The sequence below is a fragment of the Lycorma delicatula genome, chromosome 9 (genome assembly GCF_047948215.1).
Source record: "Lycorma delicatula isolate Av1 chromosome 9, ASM4794821v1, whole genome shotgun sequence".
NCBI lineage: Eukaryota > Metazoa > Arthropoda > Insecta > Hemiptera > Fulgoridae > Lycorma > Lycorma delicatula.
In genome coordinates, this window is record NC_134463.1 from 56,972,770 (window position 1) to 56,997,891 (window position 25,122).

Genomic DNA, 25,122 nt, shown 5'->3' on the forward strand with positions numbered 1-25,122 from the left:
CACAGACCAAGTGTTTAGGTGGTTTAAAGCATTTTCAGATGGTCGGGAATCAGTTGCAGACGATCCACCCTCTGGAAAACCATTAATGTCAAAAGGTGACGACAATGTTGAGTAAATCAGAGACTTGATACGGTTTGATCACTGATTAACTATCAGAATGATTACAGAACAATTGAATTTGAACCATACCACAGTCCATCAAATTTTGTCAAACGAATTGGACATGAAAAACGTTTGTGCAAAATTGGTCCCAAAAAACCTCACTGTTGAACAGAAAACCAACAGGATGGAATTGTGCTGCAATCTTCTAGAGCGAATTGAAACTGATCCTGATTTTCAAAAAAATGTTATTACTGATGATGAATCTTGGATATTTGAGTATGACCCAGAAACAAACTGCCAGAGCAAGGAGTGGCACACTTCAAACTCACCACATCCCAAAAAAGCAAAAATGAGCAAATCAAAGATCAAAACCATCCTAATTTGTTTCTTCAGTAGTAATGGTGTTGTCCATAAGGAGCTTTTTCCTACAGGACAGAGTACAGTTTCAATCAATATGTTTACCAAGAGATTCTTGAAAGACTGCGGAAAAGAGTTGTTGTGTGAGATCAGCCATCAAAGACAACTGGATGCTGCATCATGACAATGCATCTTGTCACACTGCACTCTCAATTAATGAGCTTTTTGCAAAGAAAAACATTCCTGTAGTTCCTCAACCACTTTATTCACCTGACTTGAATGTCTGCGACGTTTTCCTGTTACTGACTTTAAAAAGTACCTCAAAGGATACCATTTTGGAACAATAGAAAACATTTTAAAAAATGTAACTTACCATCTGAAGGACATTCCGGTTTCTGAGTTCCAACACTGTTATGAAGACTGGGAAAACCATTTGAAGCGTTGCGTGGCTTCCCAAGGGAACTATTTCAAAGGTGTTTGAGTCCATGTATGATTGGATTATAAATAAAAAGTATTTCTGAACCACATTACTTTATTACTTTATTTACAAATCTTTTACATTTGTACACATTAATATACATGCTTGTTTATAAGTACATAATAATATAAAAACAGATTATGTTCTGTCACATATCTAACCCACAATTTTCAACTACACTACAAAGTTGGTGTTTCGCACTTTATAAACTTGTGATTGGTTTTCCTTGATTTTTCATTAGGTTAGTTACTATAATTTTTCCCTTTTGGAAGTTTATCTGCTGGTATGTCATCACCATTAGCTGTTCTTTTATGAGGTTTGTCTCCTTCTAAAATGTTTGTTATTAAACCTTTTATTTCATCTGTTGTTCTTGGGTTACTCAGTTTTCTCTCTAAGTGTGGCTTTATCAATTGTTGGATCAGTTCATTTATAAAATTAAATATATTGGTGTATCTAATGTAAATAGAAAACAAAAGCCTTATTGCTGGCAATATCAATTAGCCTAAAAAATATTGCCATGGCCACTTCTCTAGTATATCGACTGCCTGAATAATTGGCACACTTCATATCTAATGAGAGTACTCCATTCTTTGTGTGATTGTAGAAGGAAATTATTTCGGGTAAATTTACAGCCATAGATTTTGTGTCATGCATTCATGACAATAAAAGACTGCTCGATTTTTTTTTGTACATGCGACAGAAAGGTAATGCTGTTTGCAAAGCTATATAAAGTAACTATAATACCTCTATCTGTAGAGGGCAAAAACTCTTTTGGGATTTCTTTTTTATTTTCTGGAGTGTTTCGACGTAAGTTAGTTCTCATTTCTTCAACAAGAGGGACTGATGAGAACCAATTATTACCTGTAATATTTCTCTTTGTTCCTTCTATTGGCTTACTTAGTCTCATTACTCCTTGGGATGGTTTCGCCATTTTCTTTCAACATCTTTCAACGTTTGCCCATCATTATCTTTCCCAGTAAATATCGATTTTGGTTGTTTGGTAAATATATTTTAAATTGGCCTGTCATCTACAGTAATTAACTCCTCAAAGAGAAAGCTTTTTAAATGTTCTGTATTAGTCTTTGGAAAACTAAAACTGCCACTGCTGGATCTAATTTTCTCATTTCCTCCCTCGTCAATACAGAGACAATACAACAGTGCCTTCATTCGCGCAAACGACATTGTAGCTCTAAGTATAGAGCACCTAGTATTTCTAACAAACAATGAGTTAGCTGTTCTCGGCCACATTTAAAGATTTAAGTAAAAAGAAGCAACCCTAACAATGCTTTAATCAGTGTCTGAATATCCTGGCCGATTTTTTTTTTTGTCTCGGATGCATGGAGTCCAATTTGACATTTGTCCACAGAACAATTTCATCAACCATTAATTTCTCAAGTAATAGTTCCCATACATCTAACATTTCAGGTTTTGCACCAAGTGTTTTAGCATAGGGTTTTAGGCCTGATGGTTGAGTTATAATCTTGTATGAGTCCATCCTTTTTCTAAGATTAAGCTCTTTTGAGCTTCATCTATAGCCACCTTTACCCAAATAAGTTAATGATGCCTCCTTTTCTGCTAGCTTCGCTGAAATTTTGGCATGTTGTGAAGTAGTTTCAAATGAAACATTCAATAATAATGTAGAATCATCTATATTGGCACTTTTGCTATCATCTTCTGGAATGATTAAATTATCTTGTTGAAAACTAGATTCACATTTGAAGATTTTATGTTCGAAGTTCGGATTGTCTGATCTAAAGAATTCCTTTGATGTATTTAGTTTGTCCATTCTCAAATATCTGAAATAGAATTACAAAAATGACAAAATATGTTTCACAAAACATACAAAATTTATATGAAATCTTGTTGAAATCATAATTTGTATGAAATTATTAATTTTGTAAAATAAATATTTTCTATCATTAAATAATGATAATGAAAACACACCAATCCACATAATTTAAGAGAATCATAATAAACTTTTGTAAAAATTTACAGTCTATTTCTACATATCAAATCTTTGTTATAAAAATGTATACATTTCTAAAAATTTTAGATAATAGCTCAGTGTGCAGTAGTATAATAAAAATAAATTACATACCTAACAAAACAAGTGACGTTATCCACATAAAAATTTACTTCACTAAACTCGCGGCAACCCTGACAAAGGGTAATTTTTACCTTCACTATACTTGTGGCATCCCCAACAAGGCTAAATTTCATCTACTACTTTAAAAAAAAAAAATTATAAAAATTCACTGCTTGATGCAAAAAATATACAAATTTTACTAGATGTTCACTTTCTAAATAACAAGAGGGTACTGAACATTATAAGTGTCTGCATGAACCGTTGAGTCCAGGTATAAGCCTCTGTTTAGATGGTATGGATAACTTTTACTTTTGTCGGGGCTAGAGGGTTAACATTATTTACACATCATATGCAACTGACTACATACTATTGTTAATATAATGTTTTTGCAGTCTATATACTTTTTTAACTATAACTAGCTTACCTAAATTTAAAACATGTGGATTAGCAAGTTGTACTGATCAAAACATAATGGAGATACTTTTTTGTTTAATTCTAGTTTATTAAGATTAAATATGAGCTTAATATTCTACTGAATTAGCCATATGTCTATCTTTCTTAGTGAAAGGGAGAAGGAGAGGAGCAATTGTGGGAACGTTTCCATCACCAAAACCATCACTGTTTCAGATTGAACACACAGTCTCCCATGTGATCTTAGTTAAAACACATATTTTCTTGGGTTGTATGGGTTCTGCTCGGTGTTTGTGCTGGAATTGACTAGATACTGTTATTTCATGTATCAGTCTCAATGATGTAAGACAGCACTAGCAGGCTGACATTGTCAATCTTTCCTGTGTTCTCCTTTGGAAAATCTCACTACACTGTATCTTTCCTAAATAAATAGTTGTCATCCATTCACCTTTCATCCCCAGTTTATTTCTTAGTGGTTAAGAATTAGATATCTCACTTAAATACTTTTGTCCATTTTTAGATCTACTGTATGTTTCTGAGGTTGCTCTCAAACTACTTCACATTATTGCACCATTCTCAGTTCACTATTAAATATTTAATCTTATGTTGCCTTTCATGATTAGATCTCAATCTTAAGCTGATTTTAAGCAGAAAACAAGCAAGGTCAATTTAAAATTTTTCTGAACTTTAAACCAAGGAGTCTTCACCTTTACAAGAAATTACTAAGTTTCTTTGTACACCAAGATCTTCATATTAGAATGATGTTTCAATTAATAGATAATCATAGTGCAATAATTGGCTAAATAAAAGAAAAATTCTTGCAAAACACAAGTTAATCTCCCAGTATCAATAATAAATATTTGTCTTGGTAGGTAATAATTTTATAACTTCACTAGTGAAGTTCTTAAGTGTAATGTTGTATGTAATCTCCAATGGAATGAAAATGAAGGTTAAACTTCCAAGAAAAGCTTAAATATTTTTGCTCTGAAATTAACATCTAGGTTAAATGATAAATTGACAAGATTAGTTTATCATGTATTGCTAATTTCTCTTGCTCAATATTCAATTTTTTGTTTTATCATTTAAACAGAATATAGGAAAAGTTCTTAGACTTCAAAATAAAGCCATCATCTACATGAAAGGCAGAAGGAAACATAAAACCTGTTTATAATCTTTATATAAAATCAATAACTATTCCTTTTTTATCTAATTATGAAACAATAATTAATTGTAGGCAGATATATTTAAAAAGAAGAAGTCTATTTTATTTGAATGCAAACCATCTTGTGTGAAAATAACTTTTTGTATGACAAATATTTTTACTCCATTGTAAATTCTTTTCCCATCACAAAATAAGTAGTCTAGTTCATAATTTTAGGATTAGATTTAAGTAATATTTCTAACCTATTCTATATTCTGATAATGAATGAGTTACTGACTGATAATGGAATACAACAGCTAGTCCTTTTGAATAGTTCACTCAACTGAAGAACAGTATTTAGTCATAAGATTTCTTGTTTCAGGGAGTAAACCATCTGAGATTTACTTTCAGATATTGAAGCACTAATCAGATAGGTAGGAAAAGCATTGCTATTGTTACTAAATAAATTGTGAAAATGTTTAGAAATGGGTGTATTAGATGAAAGTGGTTGAATGATCTAACACTTTATGATGTGTTACGTAGAAACAAGCTGAGATTCAATTAAGATATCAACTTGAGATCTCCCAGTATTGTACAGATGTAAAGAGGTTGTTAGCAACTTAAAATTTAATAATTTGTTAAAAAGTGTTGATGCAATTAATATCTTTACGCATAAAAAATTGATTTATTGTAATGTAAGATTTGATACAGGCTATTTAACAGCTAGGCAAATAAATAATTTGTCATGTAATATAGAAACCAAATCAACATTGTAGGTTTGAATGAGATGATTTGGGAAAAAATTGTGACTAAAAGATCTAAATCCATAATTTTTAGGTGGAATATAATAAGAAACTAATGCATGAAAGGATTTCAGTTTTCCATTTAGCAAAACCAAATTGTTTGGCTTTTCTGTTTTTAGAAGACACAATCTTGATGATGTTTGGAAAATTAAAGGGCAATTTTGTGTTATTATTTTGTACAATAATTCAGTGATACATTTGAAAAAAAAGTGTAATGCTGAAAAAATAAATAACTTTTGATTAACAGTGGTGTTATGAAAGCTTATTTGGAAAAGTTTACCTGTTGCTTTCATAGTATCGAATTTTACTGTGGTAAATAGTTTTAAAAAAGGATATCTTATTTACACCTATTACAAATGATTCAGCACGTAATAAAGGAGATGTAATATATCTAAAAGAGTAATTACACAAAAACATAGTACTGTATCTATAGAAATTGATTAATAAAGTAACTTTCCTACATCAATTTCATTGAAATTGTGTAAATAATAACTCCTACAGTACAGTTTTTTAAAGGTAAAACAAAAAATGTTAAAAATCAATTTTTAAAATACTTCATGGATATAAAAATTCAGATTAAGATATTTCATGGTCTAAATTTTATCTTTAAAAAGATTCAACAAACATATAAAATTAAGGTAGTTGTGTTCATAATATATAAATTAATAAACTAATATTACCATCTAATTAATACTAGAAATTTATTTGTAGCAGTCTGTGTAGCCATCCTATATTTCAATATAACTAAAGGAGGTGATAATTTAAATTTTTACAGCAATATTGATTCATAATTGAATAGTCAAACTCCTTAAAATAATTAGTTCCTGCTTTTCAATACATGGCACAAAAAAGCTATGAGTGTAAAGTGTGGTCTGAAAGTAACACAGGAGGGAATAAACTACACTGATACCATCACAATTTATGATTTATCTCGAACATCATTAAACCAATCCTATTGTAAATATTTATAAAAACAAACATCCAACAAATCTCAAAATGTACCTTTAAATTACTGCTGGGTAGAATGAATGGTACAAAAAAATCAAGGTATTTCACTTCCAGGATTTTTCATCTAGAAAAAGAAATATAATGTTGGTCAGCACAATTTTTGGAACTGGAAAGAAAGTGGGTGTTTTATATAATACTTTTTATGGTAAATCAGAAAATGTGATTTCAAAACACTCCATCACTCATATTTTTAAGTTATCATCTTTTAATGTATTGTATCATTATGATTTTAGTAGCTAACAGACAAAGGAATTTTTAGTTTACACATTTATTCATAACTGATTTCCAGTATGACTGATGTGTTGTAGGCATAACTATATGCTACTGTAAAAGTATGATTGTAATATCAACTCTAATATCCATAGTCAAACAATGAATCAAGTAAGGAGTCAAAAATATATTTGATTGCTACCAATCAATATTATTTAATTAAACTCTGGGTAAAAAGAGATGATTTCACTCCAGGATAGCAAAATATTTATAATACATCTGGTTGATCCTCACAATTTTATTTATCAGCTTTACATACAAAACTAGGGCTATTAACGAATTTTGTATCAAGAATTTTGTTTAGTATCACAAGGAAGTGATACTAAACTGAAAGAGGAAATAATTATCAGGCCCTGAAATCAAAAAATTAATAAATGCCTCATATTTGATAGCAAAATGAATCCTAAGGAACTAGCACCATAAAAATCATTCAAAGATGTTGTTCAAGGTTTACTTGTAAACAAAATAGCAATCTGTTAATAGAGAGGTACAAAGATTGTGAAGTACAAAAGTTTACGCTGAGAATGTTATTGAAAATTCATTTTTTTTTTTTTTTCATCTTGACTTCTTTCCTTTAAATTTGGATGGTGAGCAATAAATAAGGAGAAAGAAACCACCAAGATATATTACAAAAATAAAATAGTGTTATCAAGATAGGTGGAATGACTATGATGAGCGACTATGGCTGGTTTTAAAGAGTTTCTGATATTCTAAAGAAAAATATAATTTCTTCATAAAATAGATACCAATTTCTGCAAAATGTAGAAGATATAAATTTACATTTTATTTTTTTTTTGTCTTCAGTTATTTGACTGGTTTGATGCAGCTCTTCGAGATTCCCTATCTAGTGCCAGTTGTTTCGTTTCGATATACTCCCTACATCCTGCATCCCTAACAATTTTGCCTGCCTGCCCAATTTTTCCCATCTACCTGTCCCTCCAATATCACAACTATTCCAGCATGCCTTAATATGTGGCCTGTAAGTTTGTCTCTTCTTTTAACTAAATTTTTCCAAATGCTTCTTTCTTCATCTATTTGCCACAATACCTTTTCATTTGTCACTTTATCCACCCATGTGATTTTAACATTCTGTTATAGCACCACATTTCAAAAGCTTCTAATCTTTTCTTCTCAGGTACTTGATCGTCCAATTTTCACTTTCATATAAAGCTATGCCCCAAATATATACTTTCAAAAACATTTTTCTGATGTTTAAATTAATTTTTGATATAACCAAATTATATTTTTGACTGAAAGCTTGTTTCGCCTATGCTATTCAGCATTTTGTATCGCTCCTGCTTCATCCATCTTTAGTAATTTTACTTCCAAAATAACAAAATTCTTCTATCCCCATAATCTTTTCTCTTCCTATTTTTACATTCAGTGGCTCATCTTCGTTATTTCTACATTTCATTACTTTCGTTTTGTTATTATTTATTTTCATGCAGTAGTTCTTGCGTAGAACTTCATCCATGCCATTCATTGTTCCTTCTAAAATGAAACTGAAAATGATGAAAATCCATCATAACAAAATGAAAATGAAAACAAAAGTTTTTTTTGATTTTCACAAAATTTTATAAAAAAAAAAATCACAGCTGTCTTGGTATACAGTAACATTTCTCAGAGATTATGTACAGAATATAAATCGTAAAAGACATAAAGAAAAAGATAAATACATAAAACCAAAAAAGGTAAAAAAAATAAACTAAACAAACTAAAACAATAGGGAGTGTACAAATGTATCAATAATATTTCAATTTAATAGTAATACTATTGTCAATTCAGAAAAAGGGGTGGTACTTACAATAAGATATGAAGCCCATCTCACATGTATAAGTTTAACAGAGGTGAATTATTCAAGTCTAACTGATCATCTAAAAGAAAATTAGAATTTTTAAGTTTATTAATTTCCTATGACTAAAAGGTTCAAGTTCAAACCTATTTTCTCAGCATGAAGTACTTTGAAATTAACATTAAAAACATTTTCATCAATTAAATGACAGGCATAATTAGAAAACCTATTGTTATTGGTAAAACAAGATAATTGGATAATATTACCTGTTGTTTCAATCAAGATTATTACTGATGTTCCTTTTGACAATAAATGTTTAAATATGTCATTTGTAAAATTTATTTGTCCATTAATTATAATTATTATCATGATTTAATTAACTATTTATTGTGATTTATAGCAAATAATTTTCTTTATAAATAAATTTTGACTTTTTATCTCTTTTGCTTTTATCTATTTACCTTTTCCTTTATATTGCATTATTAATCTTTTGTATTCTATATGTAATATGTGAGGAAGGTACTGTGTATCGAAACAGTTGTCATTTTTTTAAATAAATTTTGTGAAAATAAAAAAGCATTTATTGTTTTCATTTTCCTTTTGTTCTGAAATTATAGTTATTATAAAGAAGTATTTAGAAGTGATTATGTAGATTATATCACAACTTATAATAAAGGGTTAAAATCTCCTTTTATTTTTCATTGTTAAAACTAAAAATGTGAGAGTGATAGAGAAAAACTGGTTTGATTTTAACATTTAGCTTAAAAAATAAATTTAAGTTCACTTATTTGTGCTCATTTCCAATTTTTTTTTTTTATTTCAATATAATTTATGAATGAGTAAATTGTTACACTTGTCTTAAGATCTGATTTTTTAGAAGTCATAACGAATTCCTTATTTGAAAGGTCCATGCATAATTTTTCAAAAGGCTCTGATTACTGTACCTCTGAATGTAAATCATACATCATAATTTCTTATTATTAATAAATGTATATATATATATATATATATATATATATATATATTGCACATTTATGACAAACTACTTACTTGCATGTTTGATGTGAATTAATCATCAAATATCATAGATCTTTTTATCTCCTTCTTCAGAGAAAGAATTAATTTTGTAAGAATTGACCAGCAACAAGTTATTGTTGTTTGTAAGAATATGTGATGATTCATATCAGTTAAGCTAGTGATTTAGTCATAAATGTTATCAGTTTTGGTCTTGTCTTGTAATTGTTAATGAATAAAAGTGTTAAAAAAAATCTTGTAACTAAAAGGTTTAATTTAATTAGAATACTGAAAAACTATAATTAATTTTTTTTTAAATTAATTTGTTCAGAAATTACTCAAGATTTGATGATTTTGCAAAAGCATTGAATTATAATTTACATTTGAATTTTTATTGGTGATAACATTATTCAAAAATCTGTAAGTTTTTAAAATCAATTCTTGACACTACTTGAAAATGAAAGTTATAAAAATTTAATGTATTGAGTTAACTTTCACATTATGTTAATCTTAATATAAAAATATAAGTAAAGTTTTGATAAATTTCTTCTTAAAATGAAAATTGATTTAAAAAATATTCTATCACTCAACAGTTTTAAATTTTTCAGTTTGGATTGAATTCAACATTTGTTGGATGTATTGTTTACGCAATATTTGGAACAATAAAAGAAGTTTCAATAGGTCCAACATCTTTATTGTCTTTACTAACATTCGAGTACACTAGAGAATTAACACCTGCATTTGTACTATTTCTTACTTTTATTTCTGGTATTGTTGAATTTTTAATGGGTCTACTTAAATTAGGTAAGTTCATAATGTTTAATGCTGGCTTAATACTAGTATAATACAAAAGAGGTGAGTATTTAAACTTAAAAGCAGTTTTCCTTCCAGATGATCATACTCAAATAATTTCAGTAAAAAAAATGGTATCCAGGAGCTTTCTTTTTAAAACACTATTCATTTTATTAACTCTAAACAGTTCATAAAATGTTTCTATCTATATGATTGCAAATCCTAATGATTTTTGTTTGATCCACCAAACAACATTGATCCTTCAGTTAATGCAATACAATTCAGAATCAAAATAACCTCGCTGTCATAAAGAAAAGATTAGGTATAAACAAAAATGGGACTGATTCTCTTAACAAATATCACTTTGCTTCTTGATTAATGTTCAATTTACGTAGTAGGTCTTTAAATGTGTGGTGCATGTTCTCAGAAAACAAATAGAATTCTGTATTCACATTTTAAGACAGAATTGTACTCTTATAAAAACCATATATTAATTAATTAAGAAATAGGATACAAAGTACAAAATTGAAATTCTTTGCATATTCTGATCATAATAATATTCCTATGTCTCTCATCTCAACATTGACAATACCTAACACAACTTTACAGTTTCATTTCTAGTGCTTTTCTTATTCTAATGAGGAAGCTGAAGTAAGTGAAATGACTATAGTAAATATAGTGTGACTAATAAATGAAATTTATAGTTAATAATTTGACAGATTTCTTGCATTAACAACCAGATAATGTATAATAGAGAAAATATACACCGTATATTAAATATATTTCTAAGTTAAATGAAGCGAATGGATTGATGAAAAATGTATGAAATCACTAGTCATACCATTACAAAATTTGTCAGGTATATAAAAAATGTAGTTAATAAATAATACACATCATTTAGGATTATTTAGAACAAACATTTACTTATATATGTTAATTATAAATATATGAATATTTTGCCCAGTTATATAACTTCTTTAAGATAATTTATAAATACAAAATATTATAAAGATTCTATCATTACATTTTAAAATAATTAAAAATGAGACAAATTGATTTTAAAGAACGTAAAAATTGTTGTAAAGACATGTAAATTTTACATGTAGCACATAAAAACTAAGATCTCAGTACTTAAATAATATGAGATTTGCAAATGTTCATTTTCACAAAAAACATCATAATGATGGGCACAACATCAGTTTCATTTAAAATTGCATGCAGATTTAGATTCTGTAACAGGTAAACAATTTTGGTTTTGCAGTTTGTAATAATCAAATGATAGAATCATTATCAATTGTTGTTTAGGTGATTTCTGAATTGAGAATAATGCCATTTTAGATTCAAAAGAAGAAGAAGTTTTTATTATTAAGTGTTTGTGGAAAAATAATAAGGATACTGCTATCATCCGTGAAGAAAAGTCCATGCAAAATTTTCCATTCCTTCACTACAAACCTATCAACTTTTGTTTAAGCTGAACATAAAATCTGAAAGTACTGGAAGCTTTGGAAATACTCTATGATCAGATAGGTATAGAACTAGTAGCAACAATTTGGTGCAGAGACTTGGTTAAGGGAATAAATATCAACTAGGAAGTCTTTCATTAGGTTGGAAATATCCAGAGCAAATTTACAGAACACCAAAGAGTTCATTATCTAACTAACTTCATGCATCTTGTAAAATTATTTTGACAGAGGGAGAGAATTTATTATTTGTAAAGAAAATTCTCATTTCTTTAGCTTTATGATGTGGTCTGATGAAGCAAACTTCAAATTGAATGAATTGTAGTAAATTGTTACAAATACATTTATTTCTGATGAAAATCCTTTTGTAATTACGGAAAAGTAACTTAATGCATTTGGAGATCATATTTGATATGAAATAACAAAAAAGGAGGGTTGGGATTTTATTTCTTCTATTGATTAAAGTGTATTAGATGATTTATACCTTGAGATGTTACAAAATTTTGAGTAGGTATCAAAAAACCTTGTGTTTTACATTAGCCATCCCTATCTTTTCCAAAGAAATTATACCTAAATGTATAAGATGGTGAAGTATAATTAAATGACCACAATATTCCTATGGTTTAACATCTCATAATTTTTCATTCTGATTATCAATATACATGAATTTTCTTCAAAACCCCATGACTTGAACTGCCTGAAGCTGTTGATTTAAAATTCATAGTTGATTTTATAAACTGGTGCAAAATTTTACTGGGAAAGATGTGAAATATAGTAATTAAATTATGCAAAAAATCATAAGGACAATGGGATAACACTGAACTTACTCAGCTGTATATTATACATGTAACAAAAAACCTTTTTTTGTTTTATGTTTTCGTATTAGTAATTGGGAAATTGATTTTTAGGTTATCTAGTATTAAATGAAAAGCACAATATAGATTAAATGTATTATTTTTTCTAACCTTTAAAGATGGTTATCATAGACAACCAGTAACTTCTTTGAAGAGGAGTTGGACAATTAACTCTGTAAGCCTTAATACACATTGTCACATTTTGCTATGCTTTAATGAATGCACGATTACAACAGTTATATTAATACATAAAATTATTAATTTAATAAATCTGATGTGCTGTCATACATTTACTGAAAGATCACAAAAAATAAAAATATGGACACAGAATTTCATGCTACTTTCTTCATTGATCAACCCTAAAGTTGGTGTAAAATGATAAAGTTATAGTAAGTTAAAATACAATTTTTTATTGCAGTAACCTGTTGTAGCGAAAAGGGAACCATCATGGAATATGAGTTTGACTCATTTTGGTTTGGTATGATTCACTGTTTTGCTACTGTTGCACCCAGTTGCTGCTTAACAGCTATGAAAGTAAAACATATGACTAGTGCTTTTGCTGCCATTCACAATGATTGAACACGTTGAGCAGAGAATCTGTTAAGTTTTGTTCAGATTCTTGGTAACATGCAAGTATAGACAATAAAGTAAATTTGAACAGCTTTTGGTAATCTAGCTATGGGTGTTACCCAAATTAAAGAGTGGTATGTATCACTGTGCAAGATGGCCAAACATCTGTTGAAAATGATAAATTCTCTTGCAGTAAAAATCTAAAAAAAAATATCAAGCAAATTGACAGATGTTGATGAATGATCATTGAATAACAATCACAGAGCTTGAAGATGAAGTAGGAATTTCATTTGGCTCACTGCAACTGATTTCAACAGAAGATCTCTGGATGTCGCGCATAACAGCAAAATGTAACCCAGAATTTCTCACTCATGAAAAAAGAAAAACTGACTGCAAGCGTGCAAGACTTGCTGGAGTGTGCTAATAGTGATCCCGATTTTATAAAAAAAAATAATAACCATATAAGACATGGGTCTTTGACTATAACTCTAAAACAAAGGCATAGTTATCCCATTGGAAAATTCCAAGTTCTCTGTGAGAAAAGAAGCCAGGCAATTACAAAGCAATGTGAATTTAAAGCAATGTTTTTTTTATCATCAAGTCATGGTTGAATATGATACTCAAGGACAAATTGTCAATAAAGAGTACTACATAATTACTCCTTATATGATTAATCTTTTTTTTGTATCTGATAATTTTTATTGTTTATTTTTTTATATCTTCTTAATGCTTATTATAAATTATTTTTTAATGCTGATTTAACTGTAAATATGCCGTTCTGTAATATAATATCCTATAATATAATGATCTTTGCTTAAATTTTTTAAGGGTTTTTAGTCAATTTCATCTCAGCACCGGTAACATCAGGTTTTACAACAGCAACATCAATAATAATTATTGTATCACAGTTAAAAGGACTTTTAGGTGTAAGATTCAAGTCTTGTGGATTTTTAGATAATATTTTTGAACTGATTATACATGCATCTGAAACAAAATTAGCTGGTGACTTTGCACTTGGAATATTCTGTGTTATTTTTCTTCTCTTTTTAAAGGTTGGTTGGTTGGTTTATTATTTTAATATTTTGTAATTCATTGACCAACATGATAAAATGTGATTAAATTTTAAAAAAAGGTGACTCACTTTCTTTAATTAATGATTCTCTCTAGAAGTATTTCCAGAAGAATCTTTTTGCTTATGATAAATTATATTTTGTAATTATTGTAATGTAAATCTGACAATTATTACTCAAATAATGAATCAAGACTACCAGTATTATTAGAAATGGTCAGTAGCAGATTGACAACCAAAGGCATGTAGTATTGCCTATGCAGCTTGAGTCTTGTTCAAGGAAAAGAAGGGGCTTAGCTAATTTAGTTACTGTTCTTACTGAAAACACCCTAAATTCTACTTTGGATAAATCTTCCAACAGAATTCTTTATTTATGAACATGACACTGGAATCTGGAATTCTCTAAAACATGAAAGTAACCAGTTTTGTTAAATTAAAAATAAAAATTACAGATTATGTTTGAAGATAAATGTAACCATTTTGTATAAGACTTTTTTAAAGAAAATCTTATTAATTATTGTGCTACTATAATTAAATTGTGTGATTTTTTTTTAATACTAAGGATTATTATTATTATACAATTTAAAATGTTTGAATGTTGTTATAACTCTCTGTTACAGAAATTAAATGATCTAAATTTCAATACCACTACACCTGGGAAACAAAAACTGAAGAAAGTGTTGTGGTTCATTTCAACAGGTCGAAATGCAATAACTGTAATTATTTCTTGTTGTATAGCTAAATGGTTTGAAGATAACCATAAAAAAACACCATTCAGGCTTTCAGGTACCATATAATTTGTTCATTTTTTCTTTAGTATCTTTTTAATTAACAATACAATTTGTATGGTTTACATTTTATTCTGATAAAAATAAACAATTTATATTAAAAAAATAACACTGATAGACAAAAAAAAAAATATTTTTAATGTTTCTTTAAGTGTGATACAATTTCTTGAATTGCTTCTTTGTGTACATTACAGATCTGTAAATATAATTTTTCTATCACCCTGTTTTAAATAATATATGCTTCAAAAAAAAATTAAGGGAAAATAAAGTTAAAATCGATAAAATTTATAATTTTGCACGGCCATACCTGTGTTAGAATGATTTCACTGATGCTTTTCTTTTATAATTATTCTCAGGCACATCCCAAATTAATGTCCAACAGTAATCGGCTAGCATGTTAGTATTCCATTTCCCTTTATAGTGGTTTTCCATCACAAAAATGTCTTGGTGGAAACGTTCACCGTGTTCATCACTTATGCCTCCAAGGTTGTCCGGGAAAAAATCCAGATGTGAGTGGGGGAAATGTATTTTCAAAGAAATATTAAATCCCATAGCTCTGTATGAGGTAAGAAGTTGATTAAAAATGTAGTGATAATTTTCGAATTTTTGATTGAAGAGAAAATTTTTGCAAAAGTCTAAATGAAGCCCAAGCTGCAATTTTTACATTATTTAACACTGAAATAATTACATCATCTTATTAACTTTCTTATTTGAGGACCAGCAAATATATCTTCTTCATTTTTTACTTCATTTACATTCGGAAATTACTGCCTGATGTATAAAAATCCGGGACTATCCTTCTTCGTTGCTTTTACAAAATTTTTCATTAGTCCTAGCTTGATATGGAGAGAGGGTAAAAATATTTTTTTGGGTTCAACTAAGGGCTCATGAATAATATTTTTCCTGTTTGGAGTTAAGTTGTCTCATTTCTTCCACTCTTTGGTAAAATAATGTTTACCCCTAGCTTGGCTGTCCCATTTGCAAAGAAAACACATGTACCTTGTATAGCCTAACTGCACGCCTAACAAAATAGCTATAACTTTCAAATCATCACGTATGTTCCAGTTATTTTTTTTATAATTTATTTTTTCAAGAACATATTTCATGACATCATCTGTCTCTTTCAAATTAATACCATAAGCGATTGGTATTGAAGAATACCTGTTACCGTTGTGTAGTAGAACCACTTTTAAACTATACTTGGACAAATCTATGAAAAGGTGCCAGCAGTTCTCAGGTTTATGAAATTGGAAATTGTGTAACAAAGTGCAACATAAGCTCATCAATATTTATGCGATAAACATTATTTTATTCAATAAAGTACTGAGAAAGTTCTTTTTGTCGGCTTCAAAAGCCCAAAATTTTTGTATTTTTTTGAAGTAAATTTCAACCTTGCAGACAGTCCAGCTTGATTTTTTGATAAATTTAAATCCCGAACAAAGTCATTTAATTCATATTGTGGTGTAAGATATGGTTTATTGGAAGATAATTCAAAATCAAAATCATTGTTGTCTTCTTCAGTACTGCCTGAATCTTCATCGCTGCTTTCGAAACATACATTCACAGATGGCTCAATAACTGAAGTAGTTTCACTGTGAGGTACAGGCCTGATTACAGATTGCAATGAAGGATATTTTACAGTATATTTAGATTTTTCAGAAATTCCAGACACACTTGTTAAACAAAAGTAACAACTGATCTTTAGATTCACGCCAAACCATAGGTACACCAAATAAATACTTCTTAAATATACAGAACAATTAGTGCATACTGAATAACAAGCACACGTCTTGTCCTTATCACCCATTTTACACTGAAAATAGAAATGATATACTTTTTTAATTAAGGTGTAATGTTTTTCTATTTGATTTTACGGTAAACTCAGCACATTCATAACAAAAGGCATCCACATCATTTACATAGTTTTGGGGCATTATGAAACTGCACTATGAACAAACTTAAGACAGTAATAAGACTGAAGAAAATTAATTCATTCCTAAATCCAGTGGCTTAATATAAACAACAAAGCTGTGTTTTCAGTTACATGTTTTGACCTGCGCAGACATGATTAATCTTGTCTATGAAAGCTCATTCTTCAGTATTAGATATGATGTAATAATATGTGACTATATGATTTAATTCTTTGTCTAGTATTGTTTATTTATAGCTTAAGATTATGTTAACGAAGTTAAACAATAAAAAATGAGTTAAAAAAATACAATATAAGAGCTTAAAATGCTAATTATACCTCTGAAAAATGAAAAAAATCCTTTAATTAAAATTTAAAAATTTTTCAAAAATGGTGGGAGATAGAAAGATTCTGAGTTCATATTTGTTTTCAGCATCAAAAAACAGATTAAAACCATGTACAGCATGTTAGGAAACAAAAATTATGTTCATCAGTGTAATCTAATCCATACATAATATTCTTTAGCTTGAAACATACTTACACATGTGTGTAAGTATGTATACCTAGTATACATACCATAAGTATATATACTTATACTAGGTGATATTTAATTATGGAAATAGCTTTGTACTGCATATTAGAGAGGTATTTGGAGGCAGAAAGAAATAGGGTTCTACATAATTTTAAAAAATCTGCATTATGGATGGATTTAAAATTTTTGTTTACCATCTTGGATTGCCATATTGAATCAAACTTAATTTTTTAAATAGGATGGTGGACATATGACATATAATTTCAATTTAAAATTTTACAAGAAAAACAGTGGTTCACCCGTTTTTCTGTTAATGCTTTCATTATTGAATTAAAAGTATTCAAAGTTGCAATAATAAAAAAAATTGTGTTAACAATAAAATAAAGATAAAACATGCTAAATGAACAATTTCTTTGCATTTTACATCCATAATGAATTTAATAATGTACTTTAAACAGTGCTATAATACTGATAATAATAAATAATAACTGACTGTTAAATAACTATTAATAAAAATATAAAGTTATTATATATATATATATATATAAAAATGTTAAGTTCGTTTGTGTACGGCTTCAAAAACTCAAAATGTTCTGCGCCGATTGAGCTCAAATTTTAGCACGATATACAACCCGCATCAAATATTGTTTTCATCTATTTTTAATAAATCGATCTATTTTTAATTTGTACAGTTTTTTAATAAATAAGAGGCTAATAAATCAGATGGAAATTTAAACAAAGGAAAACCAATCATATCAATGCAAGATGGCCGCTGTCAAACAAAACGACCAATCACAAAGAGCCCGTATGGCCGTCTAGCTCTACCCGCCACGCTTCGCAGTGGCACATTGTGGTTGCATGGATGAGAAATGAGAAACAAAACAAAGCATACGTTTCATAGAAGTTTAATTTTGCAATACTTGTGGATATACAATATTTTTTGTTTTTCCACTGTCTGCGTAGATATAAAGGCTATCTGGTTTGCCGACTCGGGAATACGCAACATGCAGTTGCCCATGTGAGAAGCAATCCGTATCTAAATCTAACCACACAATTCTAAAGATTGACCTTGCTTTATTGATTGTGATTGCAAATGCCAATCGAATTGGGAATTGCAATCTTTTAAATTAAAATGGTGTATCGGTCGGGATTATGGGTATTCGAGGAATGAGGACATCTTCACCTTTGAAAGGCCCCGTTAAAATCGTTGCTTCCACTACGTTATTCATCAATTTCTTAACAGCAAGTCGCGTGCCGTTGCAGAGTTTTGGCTGATTAATATTCCGCAACAGGATAATTATCATTTTTTGATCGAACCGTTGCTAGAATCAATCTAATGAGGAATGCTTTCCCAGTTCCTCCTGGTGCATCCAAGAAGAAGGTCCCCCAACTCCGTCATTTATCATTTGCATTATGCGATCATAAATGCTTTTCTGTCACGCGTTAATTTGGGAATGTTTGATTGGACATATGACTGAAGATCACCAATGTTGTAACTCTGTTAACGGCGTAAATCCACATCAAATGAAGCAATCGCAGCTCGGGTGGGTGCTGGCTTTCCCAATTGACTAAGAACTTTATTTGCAATTTTTAAGCACTTGTCTTCAATATTTATCAAAGCTTCGTTGTAAATGCCTTCTGTAAATTCCATGGTCATATTGGTATTTTCTAGGCGTACTCTATGCAAAATATCCTCAGCCATATGCGATCGATATCTTTCCCATAACTCTATGTCTGAAAAAAAGCCCTTAAGTCGTGCGAAAAACACATCATTTTAAATGCTTACAAAAGCAGAATAATGCTTACAAATCACAGAATAATCAAACGGCGTTGATTTCAGAAGTTAATAAACTGCTAACGTAAGTAGAAGTTATGCTGCTTCAGTGTACAACGTGATTCTCGAGTATGAATCTACTAATGAATTACGGTCTCCAAAGAAATCAAAACCCCGCAGGTCAATTGAGAAAAAGGTGAGATTTTGATAAAAACGCGATTCGTAAAAAAATTACACGAATTTGAATTATTTAGAAATAGTTTAGCGGGTTATTATGTCCTTTGGAAGAGAATTCGGTTATTGTCTTCGACAACGCTTCTTATCATTAAACGAAAAGAATTCCAGCCGTGTTATAGAAAAACAATATCAAAATGTGGCTTAGTTCAAAAGGAATAATTTTTGAAGAGGTTTAAGTTAATTTTCAATCATTGCAAAGGGTTTCGCGTATTAAAAGTAATTATAGTCCGTATAAAATTGGTTTGACACACAACGCCATATTGGTAAATCGTGTTTTTATTCGGCTCCTAACGAATGTGTTTGCCGGGCTCCGTGGCGCGAGTGGTAACGTCTCGGACTTTAATCCGGTGGTTCCGAGTTGGAATCCTGGTCAGGCATGGCATTTTCATACGCTATAGATATATATCATCATCTGAAGCAATGCATAACGGTGGTTTCGGAGGTTAGAAAAAACAAAAAAAAACGAATACTTAGTTGTGTGGTTTCAGTGTTACTATTTGTGAATTTTGTTCTTTGCTTTTACATAGCAAAGAACGCTAAATAACCAAAAAACGATTGTTTGGTCATATATATGTAAAAAAATAACCTAACAAAGGATTTTTTGGTCATTATGTAGGGATATTATTTTCTGTGTATTTGGTTATTTCGACTTTTTTTGTTTGCATAGTCTTTAAGTCTGTCTGGGCTATAAGAAAGTTGGGTGTTTTAATTTATTTACTGTAAGTCATCCTTCTTGGTGGCTTTTCTTTTTGTTTTGGTGTTTTGTTGTTGTTTTTTTTTTTTTAATAAAGTACAGATGTTGTAGCTGTTAAATATAATTCAAAGAAATTTGTTACTTAATCAGTTGTGATTTTGTTTACATTGGCAACGGCCATACGGGATCTTTGCGATTGGTCGTTGTGTCTATTTTTAATAAATCAATCTATTTTTAGATAGATAGATTTATTAAAAATAGATGAAAACAATCTTTGATGCGGGTTATATATCGTGCTAAAATTTGAGCTCAATCGGTGCCAAACATTTTGAGTTTTTGAAGCCGTACACAAACGAATTTAATATTTTTATATATACAGATTAACAATACAAGAACAAATTAAATGGCTGTATCAACTGATATTATTTGCTTCAAGTATTATATATTTATTTAAAAAAATTAAATAATAGTTTTCAATCATAAATTACTATTGAAATAAATTTTGAAAGCATACTAGTTCAAAGTGCTTCCCTCCTATTATTTGGCAGTGTGTTAACCTGAAGTAATACACATTTATAATTTGTTGTATTATGTCTGGTGGTACACGAACAGATTCATCAATTATTCTTCTTTTCAATTTGTCAATGTCTGCAGGTTTTTCTTTGTAAACATTATGTTTCAGGTTCCCCCAAAAACATAATCCAGAGGAGACAGGTCTGGGTACTTGGCAGGCCATTTTATGGCTTCTCTATGACTTTAATTCTAACTAGCACTATCAAATTTAACCATTACAAATATGTTTAAGTAAAAAGGTGAAATCAGGAGTTAAGAAGTTGCATTGTTTCAATGTAATATAAACTGCATTGTTGTAAATTAACAGCTGATAAATAACAAATGTCAGCTGATATTAATACTGGAAGTTAATTTTTATTTAGAAAATAATACCACCTTCTTAATATAGACCTTCTGTTCTATTTTCAGCCTCCTCCCTTTAGGTGGGATTGCTACATTTTGCCTTTGTCATCATTTTACTGCGTTGTTGCTTTAGTGTACGTAGTTTGACATGTATATTCTTGTTTGTTTTCAGGTTGAGTTTTGTTTCTGTTTGTATTAATTGGTGAATTATAAACATATTTGTTATGTATGTATTAGAAAGACTGTATTTTCATTACATATATAATTAATTCATTAATTCTTTTAAATATATTGTTCCTTTTTTAGGAAAAAATGCCACTGAAATGTTTATTGAATTTGGAGATTGATACTGATAAAAATAAAAATAAAAGTTGAAAATCTGTCATGCTAGAGACCAAACTAAAAGTTTTACGTTGTATTGAAGCTGGTGAGAAAATTGTTCAAATTTGTAATGCAATGGGACTGGTGAAGTCTACTGTTCAAACTATTTGGAATAGAAAATAAGAAATTAAAACACATTCGCTATCTGTTTTACTTTTAAGTATCTCAAAATTAACTCGCCAACAAAGCAGCACTTTGGAAAAAATGGAAAAATTATTAGATATGTGGATTGAAGACAATAATCAATGAAGGATAGCAATGAGCCAAATGCTTATCTAAGAAAAAGCTAAAAGTATTTTCGAAAATTTAAAGAGGGAGGATACAGATGATTCTGTGAAAGATGAAGCATTCCAAGGAAGCTGAGGTTGATTTGAAAATTTAAAAAATTGCCACAATTTGCACAGATTAAAAATGAAAGGTGAAAGAGCTAGTGCCAATGATGATGCAGCTAAAGAATATCCCAACATTTTTAAAAGAATTATTGAAAGAAGTGGATAAGACCTGAACAAGGTTTCAATGTAAACAAGAAAGGACTATATTGGAAGCGAATGCCTGAAAGAAAATACATTTCAAAATATGAAAAGTCTGCATCTGGATATAAGGTGTCAAAAGAATGATTAACTTTGCTCCTTGGTGCTAATGCTGCAGAGGATTTTAAGCTAAAACCACTTTTAGTATACCTTTTCGAAAATCCAAGGTGTTTTAAAGGGCTGAACAAGAAACAATTGCTCATCATTTGGAGATCCAACAAGAAAGGTTGGATGACTAAGATTCTCTTTGAAGACTGGTTTAAAAATTACTTTTGCCCAAAAGTAAAAAAATATTTGAGACAATAACCTGAGCAACAAGGCATTGCTAATTTTGGAAAAAGCTTCAGGGCACCTGGTTAATTATCCAAATTATCTGAAGATGTGGCGATTGAATATCTTTCAAAAAATAACAGCAGTGATCCAGTCAATTGATCAGGGTGCAATATTCACTTTTAAGGCTTGTTATTTACACAGAATTTTTTGTAAACTTATTCATGAAACCAATGGTGAATCTTTAATAAAACAGTTTTGTAAAAAAATACAGCATCAGAGATGCCATAGACAACATTAGCGAATTGTGTAAGGAATTAAAACCAACCAGTGAACCATGTTTGGGAAAAAGTATGGCTAGAATGCATAAAAACTAATCAGCCTGAAGTTAATTCTCTTTCTAAAATTTGACAAAACATATTAAACTTAGCAAACAATCTTGGTTTTGAGGATTTGGAAGAAGATGATTTGATTAATTTTCTAGATTCTGACAGAGAACCTCTTTGAAACGAGGAACTGATCCAGTTAGAAACAGAATGAGCACTTGATGATGAGCCAGAGCCTGCTATATGCCAACAGCTAACAGCAAAAAACTTGTTGAATGCGCTTTCTTATTTTGAGTAGGGAATGAATATCCTTCTTCAAAATGATACTGATGAAGAATGCATTGCTAAAGTGTGTTGAGGAGTAAACTCAGTCATTACCTATTACAAAACACTGCAAAAAGAAGTAGAAAACAAGGCAAAGCAGACAATGTTAGATCAATATTTTAAACTAGGTCAATCCACAACAGTGGAAATTGATGATGGCATCATATTATAGCTGAGTGATTCTTTGAATTATTGTTCATCATCAGATTAAAACAGGTTTTAAACATTTTATTTTATGTTTTTTATTACATGTATAAATATGTGCATATGATTTCTTTTGTTTTTTTGGTTTATATGTTTATTTTTTGAATTTCTGATTATTACATTATTTTGTACTTTTATTTTTATAGGAAATAAAAAGAATAAAATGCTTTATGAACTAAAAACAATATTACTTTATAAAAAATTGGAAAAGATTCAATTAGATTTGAATGGGTTTGTATCAAAATAATTGATTCATTATACGGCTTTTTGCTTTACGGCTAACTTTTCTGGAACATATTTAGGCTGTAAAGTGAGGTATGGGTGTATAACCTAAATTGTTGATTTCTACATTTTCAACCCATCAAACCTTTGGTGACCAAATTGGGAGAGAGTATTTTAGAATTCAGAAACTGTTAAACTAGTGGTTGATTCAGTACCACTCACAGAATACATTCAAATAAAATGTTTTATTTAAATTATAATTACGATATGAAGTACTTTTTTATTCAAGCTATTGCTGTTGTTTCTGTCATCTTTTTACAGGAATGTTTTTAAGTAGATTTTAGATAAAAAATAAATATTAAAAATAATAATAATAATAAAATTTGATTCAATATAAAATATTTAAAAAAATTAAATTTAATTCAATATGGCAATCCAAGATGGCAGACAAAATTGAAAATCCATCCATAATGTAGGTTTTTGTAAACTATGTAGAAACCCATTTCTTTCTGCTTCCAAATATCTCTCAGATATGCAGTATAAAGTTGTTTCCATACCTAAATATATCCTGGCATATATATATATATAACTTATATAAAACTTACCACTTTACTTATAAACTTATAATGTAAAAGCATTTTATATTGTTTTGAGTGAATCATAATTTTAGTATAATTTTCTAATTTAGAAATACAAGCTTTTGTTATGAAAGGCTGATTAGGTTGTATAATAAAAAGGTTTATTTCTAAACACTTTAGTGGCTTTTGCAGCCATCTTCAGTGACTGTTATTGCTGATCTCACGTAGTTGTTTTATAATAAGATAAAAGGATTTGAACTGATTCATTGATCTGCTCATTAAGTATATTATGCTTCTCTTTTTGTATGTTTATATATTTCATACTGCCTAAGGATGTCACGATGTAGTTCTGTTTTGTGGTTGTTTAGAATTGTTGCTGTCATTAATAATTTACAATTATATATTTTCAATAGGTAGTGGAACATCTGGTATTCCACCATTTCAGTTGCCACCATTTACTGCTAAAATTGGAAACAATACATTCAATGCTTTAGAAATGACTGAAGAGTTGGGTTCAGCAGTATTTATAGTACCAATCATAGCAGTATTAGCTAATATTGCCATTGCCAAAGCCTTTAGTAAGTATCAAAAAATTTATTTGTATACTCACAAGTCACAATAATTGTACCCAATTACAGTAATTATATATTAAATGTAATGTATATCCAATAACAATAACATCTTTTTCGGGGTGGGGCAGTGATAAGAGGTTTTGAAAAAATGCCAAACCCTTGTTGAGAATTGAATATTGGACAGTGATTAAACTAAATTCTTATTACTAAATCAATTGTCAAGTTATTTAGTGTATCAGTTTATAAAACATTTACTAATTTATTCATCAGCAAAGTAATAAATTTGCAGCTACCATAATCTTAAAGTTGTGGTAAGAGAATATTTATCATAGTCTCAGGCTGACCAATCCTGAGGCAGTGGTTTTAATTGAGTCTCACTGATCAAAATTTACCAGTTACATGAATATTGTTAAGGTAAATAGATGTAATTAAATTTAAAGAAATATTAAAATACAGTATTACTCTGTTGTCCAGGAGGTCAAAAAGGACTGGACTAAATTTGTACTTTATAGAAACTGTTTCTCAGAAGTGCACAAGAAAAAACTAGGACAAATACTGTATATTATATTTTATGGATTTATTTTTTACTAAATCACTTTTTATGAGTAAATTCTAAATTACTTTTAAAATGTAAAAAAATTCCACCCAGCCATTTTTAA

At 29.3% G+C, this 25,122-nt stretch overlaps 1 protein-coding gene across 1 annotated transcript in view; it reads left to right on the forward strand.

Moving 5' to 3' along the window:
* Positions 1-25,122, forward strand: part of LOC142330078 (sodium-independent sulfate anion transporter-like) — a 49,148-nt gene that overhangs the window by 1,427 nt on the left and 22,599 nt on the right. Inside the window, exons 2-5 of the mRNA XM_075375127.1 lie at positions 10,071-10,266; positions 13,967-14,190; positions 14,828-14,993; positions 24,305-24,469. Of these exons, the coding sequence (XP_075231242.1) occupies positions 10,071-10,266; positions 13,967-14,190; positions 14,828-14,993; positions 24,305-24,469 (751 nt within the window). The remainder of the gene's footprint in view (positions 1-10,070; positions 10,267-13,966; positions 14,191-14,827; positions 14,994-24,304; positions 24,470-25,122) is intronic.